The sequence below is a fragment of the Amia ocellicauda genome, chromosome 3 (assembly GCF_036373705.1).
Source record: "Amia ocellicauda isolate fAmiCal2 chromosome 3, fAmiCal2.hap1, whole genome shotgun sequence".
In the NCBI taxonomy this organism is placed as follows: Eukaryota; Metazoa; Chordata; class Actinopteri; order Amiiformes; family Amiidae; genus Amia; species Amia ocellicauda.
Window position 1 is genome coordinate 16832870 of NC_089852.1, and position 18574 is coordinate 16851443.

General features: G+C 37.3%; 1 protein-coding gene across 2 annotated transcripts; it reads left to right on the forward strand.

Moving 5' to 3' along the window:
* Window positions 1-1281: 1281 nt before the first annotated feature.
* On the forward strand, window positions 1282-18099 carry LOC136739124 (deoxyribonuclease gamma). 2 transcript variants are annotated; one of them, XM_066698332.1, is made up of 9 exons: window positions 1282-1453; window positions 9681-9785; window positions 10505-10593; window positions 11799-11885; window positions 12298-12410; window positions 12775-12887; window positions 13598-13755; window positions 15171-15267; window positions 16161-18099. In XM_066698332.1, exons 2-9 carry the CDS (start codon window positions 9705-9707, stop codon window positions 16302-16304), a joined length of 882 nt encoding a protein of 293 aa, XP_066554429.1. In that variant the 5' UTR covers window positions 1282-1453; window positions 9681-9704; the 3' UTR covers window positions 16305-18099. The 2 variants fall into 2 exon arrangements, with proteins under 2 accessions (XP_066554429.1, XP_066554430.1); XM_066698333.1 differs by lacking the exon at window positions 1282-1453 and adding an exon at window positions 7473-7613.
* Window positions 18100-18574: the final 475 nt, after the last annotated feature.

Genomic DNA, 18574 nt, shown 5'->3' on the forward strand with positions numbered 1-18574 from the left:
TGTTTAGGTGTTTTATTGCTTTATTTGACCGATTTGTTCATAAAGGGACTTTCCAGTTCGCAGTATTAAATGTTAATTGTAGCGCTTACCTGCGGATACCGGTGGAAACCTGTAGTGTACGGATCCGGATTCCGGTCCAGACGTCAACAACTTGGTCGTGTTCTTGTAGTGCAGATGTACGCAGTTCTGCACAGATCTGCAGAATCCCACGGATCTCATTGGCGCAGCACCGCAGATCCGCGCAGAAATGCGGAAAACTGCTCTACAAGAACGCTACCAAACTGCTAGAATGGGCATATAATATGACATTGACAGAAAACCAGTTTACCTGTGCATGCTCATATTCCTGCCGCTCTGTCTTCGTGCCCTGCGCCAAATACTCCACACTTCTGCTTTATTTGCAACAGAAAAAATATAAATGTGTGTTTCTTTTTACTTACCTGTGTCCACTATGGGTGCTCCAAGATACCTGCCTGGAGACCTTGTGTGGACAGCCATAGTGGTCAAGGTTTCAATGCCCCCCTCTTCTTTATAGCTATTGAGGTGGGGTGGTGGCATTTGAATGTTTATACTGCCTGTGACACTTTCAAAAAGAAATACAAGAGCAGGTTTCTGGCCTTTAACGGAATAACAATTGCTAACAAAACAATGTGACACAGGTGTGGGCCGGCTGGGGGGAAGGGTGGACTTACAAAACAACAAGAATGGCATTGTTTTGACACCATTCGTGACACAGTCAACTAAACATCTGTTTAATACATCCATGACTGAATCCATTGAAAAGAGAACTAACTTTTGGTCAGATAAAACTCCCAGGTTTGAATGTGACTTCTCATATGGTATATTGGACAAGTTGCCATTGTGCTTTTCAATGTTTAATTTGCCATGTACACTACATTAAGACATTAATACAATAATGTAGCCAGTGTGAACCTATAGGATCACACTGCCTCCCCTTCCTGCAACGCTCTCCAGACACTGATTGAGTAAATCCAGTAGGGTTGGGTTTCTCCAAGACCAAGGTTGGAAACCTGACCTGTATAAAATATAAGTCAATAGATAATTGTGCTACTAATATAAAGCGCCTAAAGGTGAGAACATATATTGGGTATGTCTTTTATCGTGTTTATAGTTATCGTGTTTAGCAAGAACAGGCTGATTGGGAGTAGCTTCCCCTTCTCTGGAGTCAGAAACAACAACAATCTTATCTGCCGCCCCATGAACTCTAATTACAGGAAGGAATGTAGATGCCAGATGCTTCTTTGTGTCCCATGGTTATGTGTACAGTATGCATTGGAGAGTATTGCAGGAAGGGGAGGCAGTGTGATCCTATAGGCTTTCAGGTTCTGCACTTAATTTAAAGCGGTTAGTTGCTCTAGGGTTTTTTACAGTTAAGGCAGCTCACTGGAATACAAAGATCCTGTAATTTCTCCCCGTGTGTATTCCCACAAAGGTAAGATATTTATTTCTTTATCTGGAATGGCCACTCATAAACAACTAAGAAAAATATATAAAGATCATGTTTGCTGTAGGAAAAAAGTGAATTGCTCCTTTTCAAAGATTAGCTCAAACAGAATCAAAGAACAGGGAGATTCAATTTATGTGAACTAAGTTTGCATGTACAGTTGGACACAAGCTTTCAAAGCATTTTCAAGGCTGATTTTGTGTTCGCCTCTTGAAAACTAAGACATAGATTCTGAGCAAATTCATATAAAGGAAAATAACTATGTATTTGTTCAAACCATATCTGCTCTTATTTTTTATTTATTTATTTTTTATTAATGTATTACCTATGTTCTCAAAACCTTTTCGGGACTGGCAGTAGTATTTGTCATTTCAAATTTCTTTCAGTTTCCATTTTGTAAATGATACATGTTTTATGTAAATTAAATGAATTCAAATCTACATGAAATTGTTCGGTGTATATCTCAAAAGGAGTCTTTATTTTATTTACATTTTTTATGTGATGTTAGGGTTTAACAATTACTTGACTGTGACTGAACATAACAATGAATCAGCTGTTGGAACTTAAAAATCATAATTTCATTAGAATTAATTTATTTTGTTGGATTTTTTCATAGTCTGTAGGTTGGTGCTATATGGCTTTGTGCTCTGCGTTTTTTAGAAGAACTTATTTCCTGTTACACCCCTATAAATTATATATTGAAATCTATTGACAAGATTGTGTTGAAACCACTCAAGTTGAGCTAGTCCCTTCACTTCATTACAATTATTTGTGCAGATCTTTTTTATCATTTGTTCTACATATCATGCGCATTTTGTATTACCATTTCTAGAATACAGTGAGAGTATTCAGCAACAGAAGAATTACTAGTTATAGTACAATAATGTGGTCATTGAAAAGTCTGTTGGCATAAAATTGTAGGGTTGTGGGGTTATGACTTTGTTGAAACAGTGCAGTCAAACTATAAGTTATTTCTGAAGTCTTTAGACTTAATGACATTGAAGGACAAATACTGGTTGTGTATTTAGAGTATAAAATATGACTTCTGTTTTGAGCATGCATATGTTTTCATTCTGCTACTGGTTATTGTTATGGATCAGTAATACTAGTGATTTATATTACCATTATTCAGATGGTAATATTTCCAGTTTGGATGTCCTATCAAATGTATTTTTATGTAATTTAGTTAAATGTGAAATGTAAATCACATTGGATAAATTATAAATATATATTATATTAATAAATGCAATACTTATAATAATGTGTAGTCATATTATTGTATATTATGCATTGTGTATTATTTCAACATTAATAATGAATGGCTTACAAAACAAATTATCTGGTATTTTCCCTATGTTCTGAAAATGCTGCCCAGGTAACAAAGGTAGGCAGGTTTAGACAAGCTGTCAGCATTGGGCAGGTCAATGGAAAACATCGCAGTTATTCATTAACATAGGTTTATTGCTGGTGTATTTTTTAACAAGTAATATAAATAAACTTCTCAGGACTTTTTCTTCTGTATTTGATATTCATTGTTCAATGAATGAGTCCAACACAGAGTTATGAGTGTATTTTTGAATTTTAAAACTGTGAACCAGAAGGCTTAGTAAGTAAAAATACTTACATCAATTATTGTATCCCGGATAAGAGTATTGTTGTCTGCTATGCCTCTCAAAGTATCACAGCATATCACTACCCATTTCACCCAGTTTCTATTGTTTACTTGATTCTGTTGATAAAAAGCACATGTGAATGTGCCAAGTGGCCAAATAAATTTACACGGTCACAGTTTCATAATAAACACTTTGAGACAGGGCGGGTTCCCCCACCTGAGCTCTTAAATACCTGAGATAATCAAACCCTTTAACCAAACTAGTTTTGGCATTCCAGCTGTCAATAACATCATTTACAATTAAGAAAACAGCTTTAATCCAGTACGGTGTTGTGATTCAGACCTCTCATTTAGGTAAACCATGACCATGTAGCTTAAGTTTAACTAGTTGAGCCCATATAGAATTGGACAGATTTAAGAGCGCAATAGTTTATTAAAGAAGTAGAGGACATACTGTATAGAATTCCTTTGCCTGATGTCTTGGCAAACAAAATGCCTAGAGTGGAGTATTTGTGAAACCGCATTTCTTATTGCTGATCAAGACTTAGTTTCAGAAGGAATGTAAAGTATCCGAGTCGTTGTCACTCATGGGTGCTTAAGGCAATGCTGCCATCTACTTTCAGGAATATAATAGTAATTGAGGCAAACGGGAATAGTATTATTCAGTGAAAAAGGAGAATTCAGTGGAAAATGAACTAATCATACACATAGCTGTTTTAAAATGTAATTAATTAATATATTTTCCTCTTCACATTTACAAATAGGTCTTTGTGATCAAGGAAATATTAAACATGAATGTGGATACTAAAAAAAGCTGTAGATTTGTTACTCTGATCAGGGCTGGAATCAAATTAGGCCTCAGGATTTGAAAGCCATTCTCAAAGCATTGGTATTATGAGTTGGACAAAGCACTTTTAATCCAGCAGGTTTGTACTGATATGTATATATATATTGTATGGGGGAATAGTATTTGACTCAACCATAAACTCAAACCCTTTTGGTACTTTACAACATTCTGTGGAGTCTGTCAGAGCTCCAGTAGCCTTAACAATGTATTCATCTTTCCTTTACCACCTCTTAAAGCTGTAATTATCTGATAAAAGAACAACCAACAAAAAATGCCTAATCCACACTTCTGCACTGGCACATTACACATTGTATATGACCAGAATAAATCAGTAAGAGGAGGTTGTCTGGCCCATCTTTCTTATCCAGCACTATGAAACTAAATTTGAAACATTTTGTCTAATTAAGACCCACAATTGGTTCAATTAAGCAGTTAACAATCTGGATAGAACAAAAACCTGTAGACCCTGTGGCTCTCCAGGACCAGGGTTAGTCACCCCTGATCTACAAATTTCATCCATCGACATCCACAAATTCTGGGTATAGTTTTCATGGTAGGCTCAATACAAAGGGGATATACAGATGAGTGGTAAATTAAAGGAAAAACCAACAAAGTGTCTCAGTAAGGTGTTGGGCCACCACAAGCTTCAATGTGCCTAGGCACAGATTTTACGAGTCTCTGGAACTCTACTGAAGGGATGAACACCATTCTTCCAAAAGATATTCCCTCATTTGGTGTTTTGATGACGGTGGTGGAGAATGTCGGTCCAAAATCTCACATAGGTGTTCAATTGGGTTGAGATCTGGTGACTGCGAAGGCCATAACATATGACTCACATTCTTTTCATATTCCTCAAACCATTCAGTGAGCCCTCGTGCCCTGTGGATGGGGCATTGTCATCCTGGAAGAGACCACTCCCGTCAGGATAGAAATGTTTTACCATAGGATAAAGGTGATCACTCTGAATAACTTTGTAATGATTTGCATTGACCCTTCTCTCTAAGGGGACGAGTGGACCCAAACCATGCCAGGAAATACCCCCCCACAGCATAACAGAGCCTCCGGACCCCCTCACCGTAGGGGTCAAGCAGTCAGACCTGTACCGTTCTCGTGGTGTCCCACACATGCACTCAGCCACTTGTCGAGAATATGGTGAAGGATGACTCATTTGACCATATCACTTTTTTCCACATCTCTGTAGACCAGTGCCTATGGTTTTTGTACCACTGAACTCTCAAATGTGCATTTGTCTTTGTAATGAGGCGTTACATTTATTCAGGATTTTCCTTTCAGTTGTCACCTGTCTGTATATATGTATATATATATATATATTTTTTTTTTGCCTAACAATAACCTCACCACAGGAATCCCTCATCTGTGTTTCTGCAGGCCAGACTATGTTTCCTTCACTTATAAAGCAAACAAAAGGTATAGAACAAGACTTCCTTTAATCTGCTTCCATCCTTACCCACCCCCACCCACACCCCTCACTCAACACAATTAAATGAACAGACCACTATATTTCTTGCATTTGCAATTTGTTGATTTATATAAAGGTCAGTGGGTTTGTCTGGAAAATGCTATTCTTTCAGTATCATTGTAAAATCCATAAAGCACATCAACCTTTAAAAAAGGTATTCAAGATTTTTATTTTAATAAACAATTAGCCAATAACTTAAAAGCCCTTCAGGTGACTCATATGGAAAGGGTGTGTCAGCTTTGTAAGCATTTTTCCAAACACACTCTAAATAGTTAATATCCAGTTCTAGCAAGTGACTTTGGCTGACCAGTCTAGTTTATACAATGAGCAAAACAATGCACTAAATATACAACTTTCATGCTGAGATGAAAAAGCAAGAATGTGTTGATTGTCACTTGGATATTGTGAGTCCTTCATAAAGAGTAATGAATGGATGCATAGTACATCTAAATACACTGGTGTCCGTGGGACAGTGGAACAGAGGACCCAGTTGTGGGGTGAGGTAGAGGTGGTCAATCAAGTGGGGGTCACATACCGTCAGGACAGGGCAAAACTAGACAAGGCAAGATGTGGTCATTGTCACAGGCAAGGGTCAGGCTATCAGGCAAACAGGGAATACGAGGAAGGCCAAGGTCATGGTTGAGGGGTAAAGCCAGAGGTTGAGGATACAAGGGTTTAACAAGGCACAAGGAGACTGCTCAGCAATGTAGGTAAACTGACAAAACTATGCAGTGAGTGAGAGTCAGAGAAGAGTTTATAAAGGCCAGTGGGAGAAGCAGATGATGGAGAGCAGGTGTGTGATGATTAATCAAAGTGCTGTTGTGAGATTGAATGAGTGACTGATTGAAGCTGGGAGAGGTGACAGGTATGGACAGGGTGATGGTGACCTCTGGTGGGCACAAGTGGAGGTGCATTAAACTTTGGTTGTTACACCATGCATAAATACAGTCATCTAGAATAGTGGATTGTAAAGGGGAGATCATTCCATATGGCCAACATATGGATATAAATATTTAATAGTTTGCTTATTCTCTCCCTATCTCGCTTCTTTTCTAAGTGTATTGTGGTTTCCTCCCATTTCCACCCAGTCCAGAGACATGCGGTTCAGGTTCATTGTCACTCAGAAGTGCCCGTTGTGCGTGTGTGTCCGCGGTGCCAGTAAGGGTTTGCTGCTCTTACAGCAAACTGAATGCGCTGCATTAGCTTTAGTTTTCTTGACACAACTCCTAAAAACTATCCAAACTACAATTATAATAATCATACACATGTTCATATTAGCATATTTTACGTGTGCCTATTCGTAAATACACTCATGCTGCATAATGAACACATTACAAATGAGGTAACCCCTCAGAACAGAACTGCCCGTGCAGTTCGATGTTTAATTGAATAATTGAATAGAGTATTTAAAGCCCCTGTGTCGGCAGTTACGGGGTGGCCACTCCTCTATTGTGCAGTCCTTCAATAAACCCTGTGTCTGCACTGTCTCATGAAAATGACATCACTTCTGTTTTCTCTGATAGCGAGAGGTAACGTTATCTCGTGATCACGACAAAACAACTCGTTATGTCGTGATCACGAGATAACCACAGGGGCTTTTTTAAAAAAAATTCCCCCATGTTTCAATACTGAAAGAAGTTGTGAACAGTTAAGGTGGGTACTGTATATAGAAAAACTATACTGAGATTTCAATTGACACATGTTCACAATAAGACAGGTCAAGGAGATAAGGGGGTTAAATTAACACATGCAGGACTTTGGGGATATTTGTGTACAGATGTTAAGTCAGGACTTGATGTCTGATAACCAGCAAAGTCTATAACGGGGGAAGAAAGAGGAAACTCTTCTTCCAAGTATAAATCTGTAGCACTAGACTAGAAGCCCCAGTCTTAGTCCCCCGGCCTCTCCCTTTTTGAAGTGCCCCAATGTAATGTTCCTACTTTGATATATAACCAGTACCTACTGTAAAACTGCTACATTTACTATACATTTTATAGAACTCGCATTGGACCTGTTGAAAGCCATCTCCACTCACAGGAAGCAGTGTGGTTGCTACAGGCTTGTTTGTGTGTCTGTGTGAAGCATAGCTGTCAGTGCGGTCACTGCGAGGAAGAGAAACTGTCTCCCTGCAGTCAGCTCTCAAAGGACATTTGGTTCTCATATACTGCGACGAGGAAGACAGCTTAAGACTGGTATTTACCACCCGACGGTAAGATCCTCTTTATGAGTAAAATATGTAGTTCAAAAGAAGATTTTAAAAAAAGTATGTTTTTTTAAATATTTGTAGACATCTATAGTCAGCTGGGCAGCAGTCATTTGCAGTGGTGGTCCACACCACCTGTCCTTCAGATTTTAGGTCAGTTAAAGATCATGTTCATGTTGACTAATTAAGCTGGTCTTTGGCTTAATTAAGTAACTGCAGTTTGGTGGTTTTCTTGCCCCACAATTGGGGCAATAATATTTAGGTTACTTTAAAAGCATTATGAATGGGAAGAGGGGAGTAAAATTAATTTTGTTGCTTCTCTCTGTAGTTTTAGGTATCTTAGGGAAAAAATACCTTGCTGTTATGTTTGTGTGTAATCTTTTGGCAGGTCAGTTGCTAACATGAAACGAGCTGTTCACTGCAAAACATTGCTTTGCAAATTGTTTGAGTGATGTTCATTGTCTATTTCTTCTAAGTCTGAGGTTAGGCTTTCTGTGGTTTTGTTTTGTGAATTAATTTTCTTAAAGAGGCCTCACAACGTAGTAGTTTTAAGATGGTGATGCATGTCAAAAATCTGTTTTAAAGCCAATGTTTGATTAAAAGCATTCAGTTGTACAGACAGCTTTTCCAAAATACCCATTCCATCATGATCAGAAGGATGGAAGAAACAGTCTGGAGATTGTTCGAAGTAATCATCTTGAAAAACATTCCTTTACCCACAAGTAGCATTAGCATTAATGGACAGTAGTACAGTATTTACCCAGAGCTATTTGGTAGCACTTTTCTGTACTGCAGTTCTGCTTTCCCTTGAGGTTCAGAATTTCAGTCACAACCAAGCTAGCTCTGGCTTTTGTTGGCTGCAGACAGTCTTGTTCACAGTATAATGTCACTGCCTCATTACATCATTAGACTGTTGGATTTATACAGTATTCATGATATTAACATGCAAAATGCACTAAAGTGTAATGTTCTGTAAACATAAGGTTTAATCTGTACATACGGTTGGTGTCACAACTGTCTGTGCAAACAGCCATAGAAGAAGTGGACTCAAGTGCGGGAAGAAGCAAGTGTGTAACAGTCCAGGTCAAAGAGCCGGCAAACAAGGCAAGAGGGGCAAGGCAAAAGCAGTGGTAGAGGTCACAGGCAGTAGGTCAGTCGATCAGGTGTACAAACAGTCAGAGGGCATTCCAGGAATCAAACACCATGCATAAACAAAGGTCAGGCAAACACAAGCACAGTAAACAGGAGGGGTGCTTAGAAATGCAGAAAAACTGACAAGACTTAGCATTGAATGAAACTAACAGAGGGTTTAAATACAGAACAGTGGGAAGCAGGGGACAGGGGTGTGTGGTGCTGGTGCAATGGGAGTATAGTGTTGATGGTGAATGTGCACATGGTGCAAAGGAATGTTAATTGTGTGATTGATCATTGTGCTGGGGAATGAGAGAGACGGGGTTAGAATTCAGGTGATGATGACCTCTGTAGGCAAACTGGGGAAGTGTGGAGAGCTGATGTAACAGTTGGAGCTCTCACTTGGTTTAGAACAGACTACTATCAACCTTTACTTTCTGGCAAAGACAATACAAAATAAATAAATACATTAACAAATAGCAATATTTTTAGAGTGTGGTGTATATTTGTAATTGACTAGTTTTAACATTAACAGTTTAACTTTTAAGAGTTCTTCAAATTAGTACTTAATTGCCTTGTCTTGCAATAGTAGAATGTTTGCGATGGTTATTTTTTCCTTTGGGTTTTCAATGTAGGCTATAACATTCAGTAAATAACGTTCAGTTTTAGAGCTCATACATATAACTTCAGCAAAGGGGTTTGGCTTTAGATCTTATATTAGGACAAATCCAGAATTCTCTATTTGGAAATATGGGTGGGATTTAGTTGAATAGGGTGTTCAAAAACCTATATAAATGGAGGAGATTCAGCAGTGTAGAGTTGTTGAGGTGTTGAAGTGAACGGGATTAAAGGCCAGCAGAACTGCAATGGGAACTGGAAAGACTGCAGTTGACAGAAATATTAAAGTATTTAATTCAATTAAATCGCTTTTGTTTCCTCCAGGTGAAAACTCCCCAGTTAGAAATCATGAAGATCGCCTCTTTCAACATCCAAAAATTTGGAAAGAATAAAGTTGCTGACAAGAAAATCCTGCCCATACTTATCAAGGTAAAGATGGTTTGAAATCCAAAAGCTTAAGCTCCTGCCTTCAAATACTGCCACACTATGTCCACACTCTGTGTTTAAAACACACTAGTTGCCCATAAACCTGTTTCAAAATGCTGATTACTGTTTGCATACACAATTCATACTGTTCATAGTAACATTATAACTTAGAACTTGATTATGAAGTTCTACATTAAATTATATGTATATATTTTGTTATATTTTTATAACAGGGTTATAATGGACATCAAAATAAAATTGATCTAAGTTAACCAAATAACATTGTAATAACATGGAATAGAACAGTATGATGTTATGGCAACACATATGTGCAAACTCTAAAACATTGCAATTTTACATTATAATATTACATTTAGAACATTTACATTCCAGAGAAACTATGTTCACAAATAGAGAATTAGAAAGTATTCACCTATACTGCAAACTTGCAACAATTTAACAACCATTTTCAACACAGTGTGGGGTAATATCTTTCATTATTTTTCCCACATCATGTTTGACAATACCAAAATACAACCAAACAACAACATTGGATTGTACTGGTCCTCCACCAATCAAGCTGTGGCATCTGGGATATTAATTAATGTACTACAAGTACAAAATGCAGAACAGCTGCATGGTACATGTAAACAGCCAACATGAGACAAGGTGCAGAAAAACACATGTACAGTTCACAAATCCCCCTGCCCCCATCTCTGCAGATTGTGTCTCGTTATGACATCATTTTGATCCTGGAGGTGGTGGATACCACAGGAAGAGCCATCACGAAATTCTTTCAGGAGCTGAACAAGTAAGAACTGAGAGAACCTTACTATGTTGCTAGTCTGTCACAAGGGTTGGGTGGAGATATTGCTGATATAATGTGACCCTACATAATGCAGAAGGAGCATCAGATGCTACAGTTTGTATCCCCTACTTTGTTTTTGTTCTTTTATTTTAACAAGTTGTTTCTCAAACACATTTCTGCTTTGCCATTTATGGTTACTGTTTATGTTGGGTCTCTGTATTACTTACAGGAAAATATTTAAATATATTTGACTGATGGACAGGTATAACTGCTTAATCCTGGTTCAAATCAATATAGAAAAGATAATGTGCACCAAATATGAACAAGGCTGTAAAGATTAAAGCACAAAATGTGTTACTGATGGTGTGAGTGTGTTGTGTTTCTTGTAATGCCAAACACCTAGAGGAAGTGACCCAATTAAGCCCACGTACCATATAAGCCCACTTGCTCTTTTATTTTGAAATACAAGAAAGACAGGAAATATTAGGATGATGATCTGTTTCACAGCAAATGCACACAGTTGTTACTGTCTTGTTACTTTTTATTTGGAGCCAAGCCCCCACAAATCATGCTCCTTTTTCTGAAGCACCTGTGCAGACTTACACAGCCCCAACAGCCCCGGCCCCAACCCCAACAACCAGCACACCAGCAGAGCCAAAGTGCCTCTACAAGTGCAACAATTCCATGTGATGGAAATTAGTCTCAGATAATATAAAAATACAATTGTAATTGGTTAGGTTGGTTATTTGAGGTCTGAATTTAATAATCTATAAAATATTAAGTGCTTAATCAATACAATTTGAAGTATTTACTGTTAAAACTCTTGTGGGCTTATTTGGGACATATGTGGACTTAAAGGGTACATTTGTACCTTATAAGCCCACTCCGGACTTTTCACTTTTGCAATTAAATAAGTTAATTTAATTTAATCAATTTATGACAAAATCTAACCAAAAGTGTTTAGATGAGAGATTGATCTATGATTTAATACCCACTTTATTGGGAAGAAATTCACATATTTATAAGAAAACATGTAAAACTTTTGGTTTTGGTGGGCTTAATTAGGTCACTTCTCCCATCTGTACAAAGAATTTGAGTTCTTATAAGTGGATAGCAATTATACACGTAACACACCACAATTTAATATTGACGAAGAGGACAGTGCATGTGAATTCTTTAAGTGACTGTTGTTTGTTTTGTGTTCACAGGGCCAACAAGAGTCAGCCCTACACAATGCAGCTCAGCACTCGGCTCGGCAGGAATGTTTACAAGGAGCAATTCATGTTCCTTTACCGGTACAGAAAACATACAAAGCTGCACTGGGTTTTATATGTTCCAGGATATTTATATCTATAGCCTGGGAACTTTATATAAACAATTGCTTTCTAATTTGTATTGTATCATTGCAGACTGAACTGGGTTGGGAAACCATGTATATTATTAACGGTTATTACTCCTATAGCACTCCTATGTATTCAATGCAAAAGGAGTGTTTCCTGTAATGATTTCTCTATGAGCAGAACCTTATTTCCTACACATGTTCAAAACTTAACCCTCTTTACAATAATGCAAACAAGGTGCACTGGAAGGAAGTGGTTTTGCTGTCTGTGTGTGTTTCACAATATTGAAGTTGGATGGTGCAACTGATTTACAGATTACTTCTTAAACTGGAAATTGGGGGTTCCTCCTTGTGTTTTGATCCAAAAGGAAGGATTTGGTGGAGCTGACGGATTCATACCAGTATGAGGACAATCAAGCTGGTGATCAAGACGCTTTTGCCAGAGAGCCATATATCCTGCGCTTTAACTGTTTAAATACAGGTGAGCCAAGGTCAATTTGTCTTGTGTATGTTAGCAGAAAGTGGACGGTGACTTGCTAAAGTAATGTCTGTAAGAGAAACATAGGCGATTCAAGTTCAAATCTGATTTTTACATTGGATTTCAGTGTAATATTATTATTATTGCTGTTTCCAAGGTATTCTACATTCAACAAGGACCTACAAAAAAGTTATCAATTTTTAAGATTAGAGAGAGGTAAAATAAGAATATAGATTACTATATGATAGTGTCTAGGAGTCTAGATACTCTGTTTCCAAAACCATTTGAAAGTCTCTATTGTACTTCAATGGGAAGCTTCCCATTACTTCGTATTACTTTGTATTAATCCATGTCTGTTTTGCTCAAGTGCTCAAGGATCTGGTCCTGATTCCAGTGCACACCAAGCCCGAGGACTCTGAGAAGGAACTGGACGAGCTCTATGACGTTTTCGAGATTGTCAAAAAGAAATGGGACACCGATGTACGTTTGTCACCAACATCAGTGCTGCTGAACTGACTGACACACATCCACAAGATCTGTACAGAAATTACATCTTTCTTGCCATTTTAGCACTCGACTACTTAGTTAAACTTATCACTTTGACATCTGGACAAACAAATCATTTTCCAGATCTAAGGTTCAATTTAAAGAACCTGATCCAAAACTTTAGGGTTCGGGTTGAGGAAATCTGGTTATAATTAGGGGTTCTGATTTTCAGGAGTGATTTTAAAATGGGGGAGAAAAGGGTGGAATAAGGTGGATTCTTGATATTTGATTTAAAAAGAGGAAATATTAGTGTAGAAATTCATTTTATTGGTAAATAAATTGATAAGCACAACATCCACAAAGAAATAAAAGTGCTATGCTAGGTTATAGATACCTATTAACAGAAAATGTTTAACTAGAAAATCACATTGGGAGCTATATGGGAAAATCAGATCCCCTAGTTATTAATAGCATTGATCCAAAAGTATACAAATTGTTTAGCAACTCATGGCTGGAATTAAATTACAAATTTGATCCATTAATTGTTATACAAACTACTCTACTCTTTTTAAAAATGAAAACTTATTTTTTCTCACAAAATCGAGCCAAGTCCTGGGATGTATCATGCAATCACTAGGCCAGACAAGGTTTACATTTCATCCTGGCTCTGTGTGATATCAGTTACTAATATATTTGTTTTGCAGAACATCATGATGTTGGGAGACTTCAATGCAGATGGGGCTTACATCTCCAAAGCGAAAATGAAGAGGATTCGCATTAGAAAAGATCCAAATTTTCACTGGTTGATCGGGGATGATGTCGACACCACTGCCAGCACAGGAAACGACAACACGTATGATAGGTAACCATTAGCAAAATGTTCTCACATTATTTCTATTTTCTTTACTTCAATTGTTAATATACTGCTTCGAATATAGTCATCTTCTGCATATATTATTGTTTCACATGTGTTTTGATTGGTTTAGCACTGTTACAAAGTAATAGAAGAAGTGGTTAGTGTTGTTACTTTTATTATTTTGCAGGCTGACCTCAGGCCATGGCAATTCAAATTGCTATAAAACACTTAAGCTGTAAAGAACATATGCCTACAAATCCTCAAGTCCCAATCACTCTCAATCACACATAATGTTAAGAGAAAATATCTGGCATTGCCCAGATATTGCATTATTAAATCACAATGAAAAACAATAATGTCTTTTTAATTTAAACAAGTCTATATTGCAAAAATAAAATGCACTCTTTCCCACATATTTTGGGAACTCAGCACTATAATACATTATAATACATCACATTAGACAAGTATATTTTTTGCAAAAGTAACACATTTATCACTATTACCACTCCTCTGAACACCTTTGAACCAAGCTACTATACATGAAAGCACATAAAACAACTTTTATTGTGCCTCAGGGCTTCAGAACAAAGTAAACACGTTTCCATTAGTAGACACAAGGGGGGGCATCTATAGACTTTTCACCAGCTACTGCAACTGAATCTATACAGAACCAGTGGCATTTCCAGAACATTTTCAACAGGGTGGCCAAGTGGGAGCACAGGGCCAATTTAGATGGGGCATCTTTGTATCATCAGGTGCTGACGGTGTTTCGTTCACACTAGCCGGGGGGCTGACAGTGTTTCGTCCGCGGGTGACCGCAGCACCATTGTTCTTCAGTCTTAATTTGAAGGGCAGCCTCATTTCAGCCCCCTCCCTAGACACGCCCCTGTTTAGAACTATACTTTCATTTACACTTTTCTAATCATTACAAAGCATTTTAGCTGAGTCGCACTAAGGTTCAAGTTTTCAGAAATGAACAGACATACTTTACTCGTTTTGGGTAACTCTTTTGAAAATATAAATATTGAGGCAGTTCAATTGAAGGTGTGCAAAGTGTATAAATTATATAAATATATATATAATACATAATGAGTGGTAGTTCAGGCATACCCCGGAATGTATTTAAACATGTAAAAAGTATGTGTGTGTGTGTGTATGTTGGGGTGGGGGGAAGTGCAGTTACATTTAATTCAGTTAGGATAGATGCAGTTACAATAAAGCCAATTTAAAATGCAAGATTAAGTACATATACAATAAAGAGCCATAGCAAGGAGCATCAAGCTGAGGAGCATGCAAAGTTGAGTTGCATGGAGTGTTGAGCGCCATATTGTCCAGAAGGTGAGGTAAGAGGTATTACAGGTACACTGGTGATGTTACTCATCTTAATGTTATTGCATCTTAATCCTATCTTGTTTTTCCAGAATTGTGGTGTACGGTGATGACATGCTTGATGCCATAGTGCCAGGTTCAGCCAAGCCTTTGAACTTCCAAAAAGAGTTTGCCTTAAGTGAAGAAACAGTAAGTAAACAGTACAATACAGCAGGGGGTATATTGAGTACTTCTCACTTCAAGTGGTTAGAATAAGGGAGGCGACAGATCACAAAAGTAACACCCTGGCTGCGTCCCAAACCACCCCCCTGCTTCCTTGTTACCTTCCCCTTAGGAGCAGAAGTAGTATGCCCACCCAGGGGTGTAGGTTTAATTTCAGAATTGGGGAAGATGCTGTCAATATTGATGGGGACCCATCCCCTATGCCTATGGAGCCGGGGGCATACATTATTGGGGCATCCCCCCCTAAATCTACACCTATGCGCATAATTCAGGTTTAGACCAAGGGCCGGATTAAATCAAAACTTTGACCCTCCCACTAATAGCAAACTGCAAACCTGTACATCATAGCGGTTACATTTATGATTAAAAGAAATTGGCATCTTACTAAAAATGAAACCACAACTGATTACAGTTCTGTAGTTTTCAATTAGCGGGTGGGTCAAAGCCCAAGTCAAACTCTTTACCATCCCACAAACTACAAACCTGTACCCTCTCATGGTTTTATATTTAAATAAAAGAAATAGGCTTCTGACATGATAGAAACCATGATAGGGTACAAGTTTTGTAGTTTGCAGAATTTGGATTTGGATTTGGCCCTAGTGGGATTATTTTAACTGCAGAATAGCTACTTCCCAGACAGAAATCACAAATTTGGATTAAAAGTGCAAATTGTTTTCACTATAGCATTAACTCCACTTGCTTTAACTCATTAAAACAAATATATACAATTTTAGATAGGATTCTCATTCAAAATAGAAATAAAATTAATATGAATTAAATGTAATTAAATCTATATCAGAAAAAATAAGAAAGAACCCAAATAAAATCTAAAATATCAACCCCAACCATTGTTTTTTCAGACTCTGGATGTCAGCGATCACTATCCCGTGGAAGTTGAATTAAAAGTGAAAAATGAAAAAGGCAACAAGGTTAATAAAGGGAAAAGAAGAACAACAGCAAAGACTGGTGTCCAGAAGGAGACCGCAAAGAAATCACGAAAATGATCAAATTATCAAGAGTTGACCATATAACTATGAATTCCACAGGGTTGTGTTTTTTTTAGTGTAATTTGTGATGTGATTTTAATAATGAAATGTTAGTTGGTCACCAAAAGAATATATCTAAAGCTTTGGTACGCAACACATGATACAGGTTGTTACTAAGGAACATTGTCATGTATGACTTGCTGTTGCTGATTGAGATAGTAGGTCTCTGTCAGGCTGAAGCAAGGAGAAAATCTGCATACACCATTTTATATGGATTAAAATGATTTAATAGTGTACATTATGAGTGCAGTTTAATTGAGAAAATATTTGGCCAATCATACCACTCTTCAAAGGAGCAGTATTAAAAATTACACATGCAGTAAACAAAAAAAGTGTACTTCATTTTCTTCAGTCTTCAATAACCTATTCTCCTGTTTGTTGGTCCATTTCAGATACCAAGTAGAAATAACTTCATTCAGAACAAGCGCGATTCCTTAAAAAAAAAAAAAAAGGTCGCTATAGTATACCTTTCAGTAACACACTTCCAGTTTGATTCTCTCATACAAGAGTATATATATATTTTTTCTCAACCCTTATTTTTCTTCAAAATGTATAACCACCCAAACTCAGCATGGTGTAAAAACAATACAAATTATAATCTAATGAAGTGCAATGTGAAATTCACCAGGTTAAGAATAAATCGAATAATCATCTTCAAAAGTCTTTACTGATCCACCGCAGGATGAAGGCCTCCCCAAGATATTTCCACTTGTTTCAATTTACATTATATACAGTGTAACAGTTCCACTCAGTTGGGCAACAGGTGTGGAAAGAGCACACCAGAAAAGAACAAATAAAGATAAATTGTGGTAAATTGTGGAATGTCACCAGGACACAGGTAGTGAGAGCACTGAAATAGAAAGTAAAGATAGAGAGGGAAGATCACATGACCTGTCCTGTGCCAGCTAGACAAATCCACAATAATCTACAGCACGCAACTGTTTAAAGTGAAAGGAGTTAATTAAGTGAAAGGAGAAATACAAATGCAATAAAGAATACAATATCCAACAATTAATTAACAAATAATATACCAGCCAAAAACAAACAAAAATGTTCAATGATAAAAAGTTGGAGTAACAAAACAAGGTGATCACAAAAACAAAATAAACTGAAATTGAACGTAAGTGTAGATTTAAATATTAGTCCCCCTCTAGTTGAGCTCAACATAAACTGTAATAATCATCCATACAAAAGATGATCAGGCTAGCAATAATAAATAAATAATAGCAACAGGGAAGTGACATACAAAGTTGGAAAATATGAGAATAAAACAGAATTACACAAATAGGCTATTGACAATAATGGGGAGAAAAAAGAGGGAAAAACATTAAGCTTCCGGAGTAGTAATAAGAAAAGTAGCTGGACTCCATGGAATACAGACAAATAGAGAAGGAACACAGTTGCAAGCAGCTGGTTATAAAGTAAATAGAATTTGCACTATGAAGAGAAACAAGGAAGATAAAAAGAGAAAGAAAATAGCAAAAGAGCCTAGCTTCCCAGAAAACTGAACTAGAAAATAAGGCAAGAATAGAAACGATAAAAGGATAGAGTAATACCAATAACAATAATAACAGCAAATAAACACCAATAGCAATGGGGTGAAGGGAATGGAAGAGGCAGTCAGAGAAGAAAATACAAAAAGGAAAATAAATCAATCAAAGATGTCCTCTTCAATCTGTTCTTGTTGTTGTTAAAGTGCTGGTAATAGCCATAGCACACCTTGTAAAATAAAATAAAAAGTCTTCATAGACTACCTAGACTCCTATCTGTCATTGCTCTTTGTGGAATTTATTCTCCTCTCAGCACACATTATCAGGTTGTTAATTTACCACATCCAGAAGACCACAGATGGCTTATGCAGTAAATATCCTGACATTGGTCTTGCATTGCTTGGTGACTGTCAGTTCTGTCAAGTTCCTTGGGGAATGTTGATGGACTGCAATCTTCAAGTCATGCCACAAATGTTCAATTGGATTGAGGTTAGGAGTGGCTAAGGAACAAAAAGTTAAATGTCCATGAGTGACCCAGTCCATGATGCCCCGACCTAAATACAGTCAGAAATTTGTGTCAATGCAAACATTGCGTGATCATGAAGCTTGCAAACCATCTTTACGGTTCACTACGAATAACCTGTTTTGCCTGTTCTTTGGCAATATCCTGTTTTAACATGTTATCATTTAGCAGATGTCTGATATCTCTCCAAGGCAACCGCCTTTTGTTTTAACAAA

What these genes read in the sequence shown, in the direction of transcription:
- LOC136739124 (XM_066698332.1), top strand. Translation starts at nt 9,705, where the DNA reads ATGAAGATCGCCTCTTTCAACATCCAAAAATTTGGAAAGAATAAAGTT. An exon ending in CTTTAACTGTTTAAATACAG is followed by an intron (nt 12,411 to 12,774) that starts GTGAGCCAAGGT and finishes GTTTTGCTCAAG; the next exon opens with TGCTCAAGGATCTGGTCCTG. An exon ending in AAAAGAAATGGGACACCGAT is followed by an intron (nt 12,888 to 13,597) that starts GTACGTTTGTCA and finishes TTTGTTTTGCAG; the next exon opens with AACATCATGATGTTGGGAGA.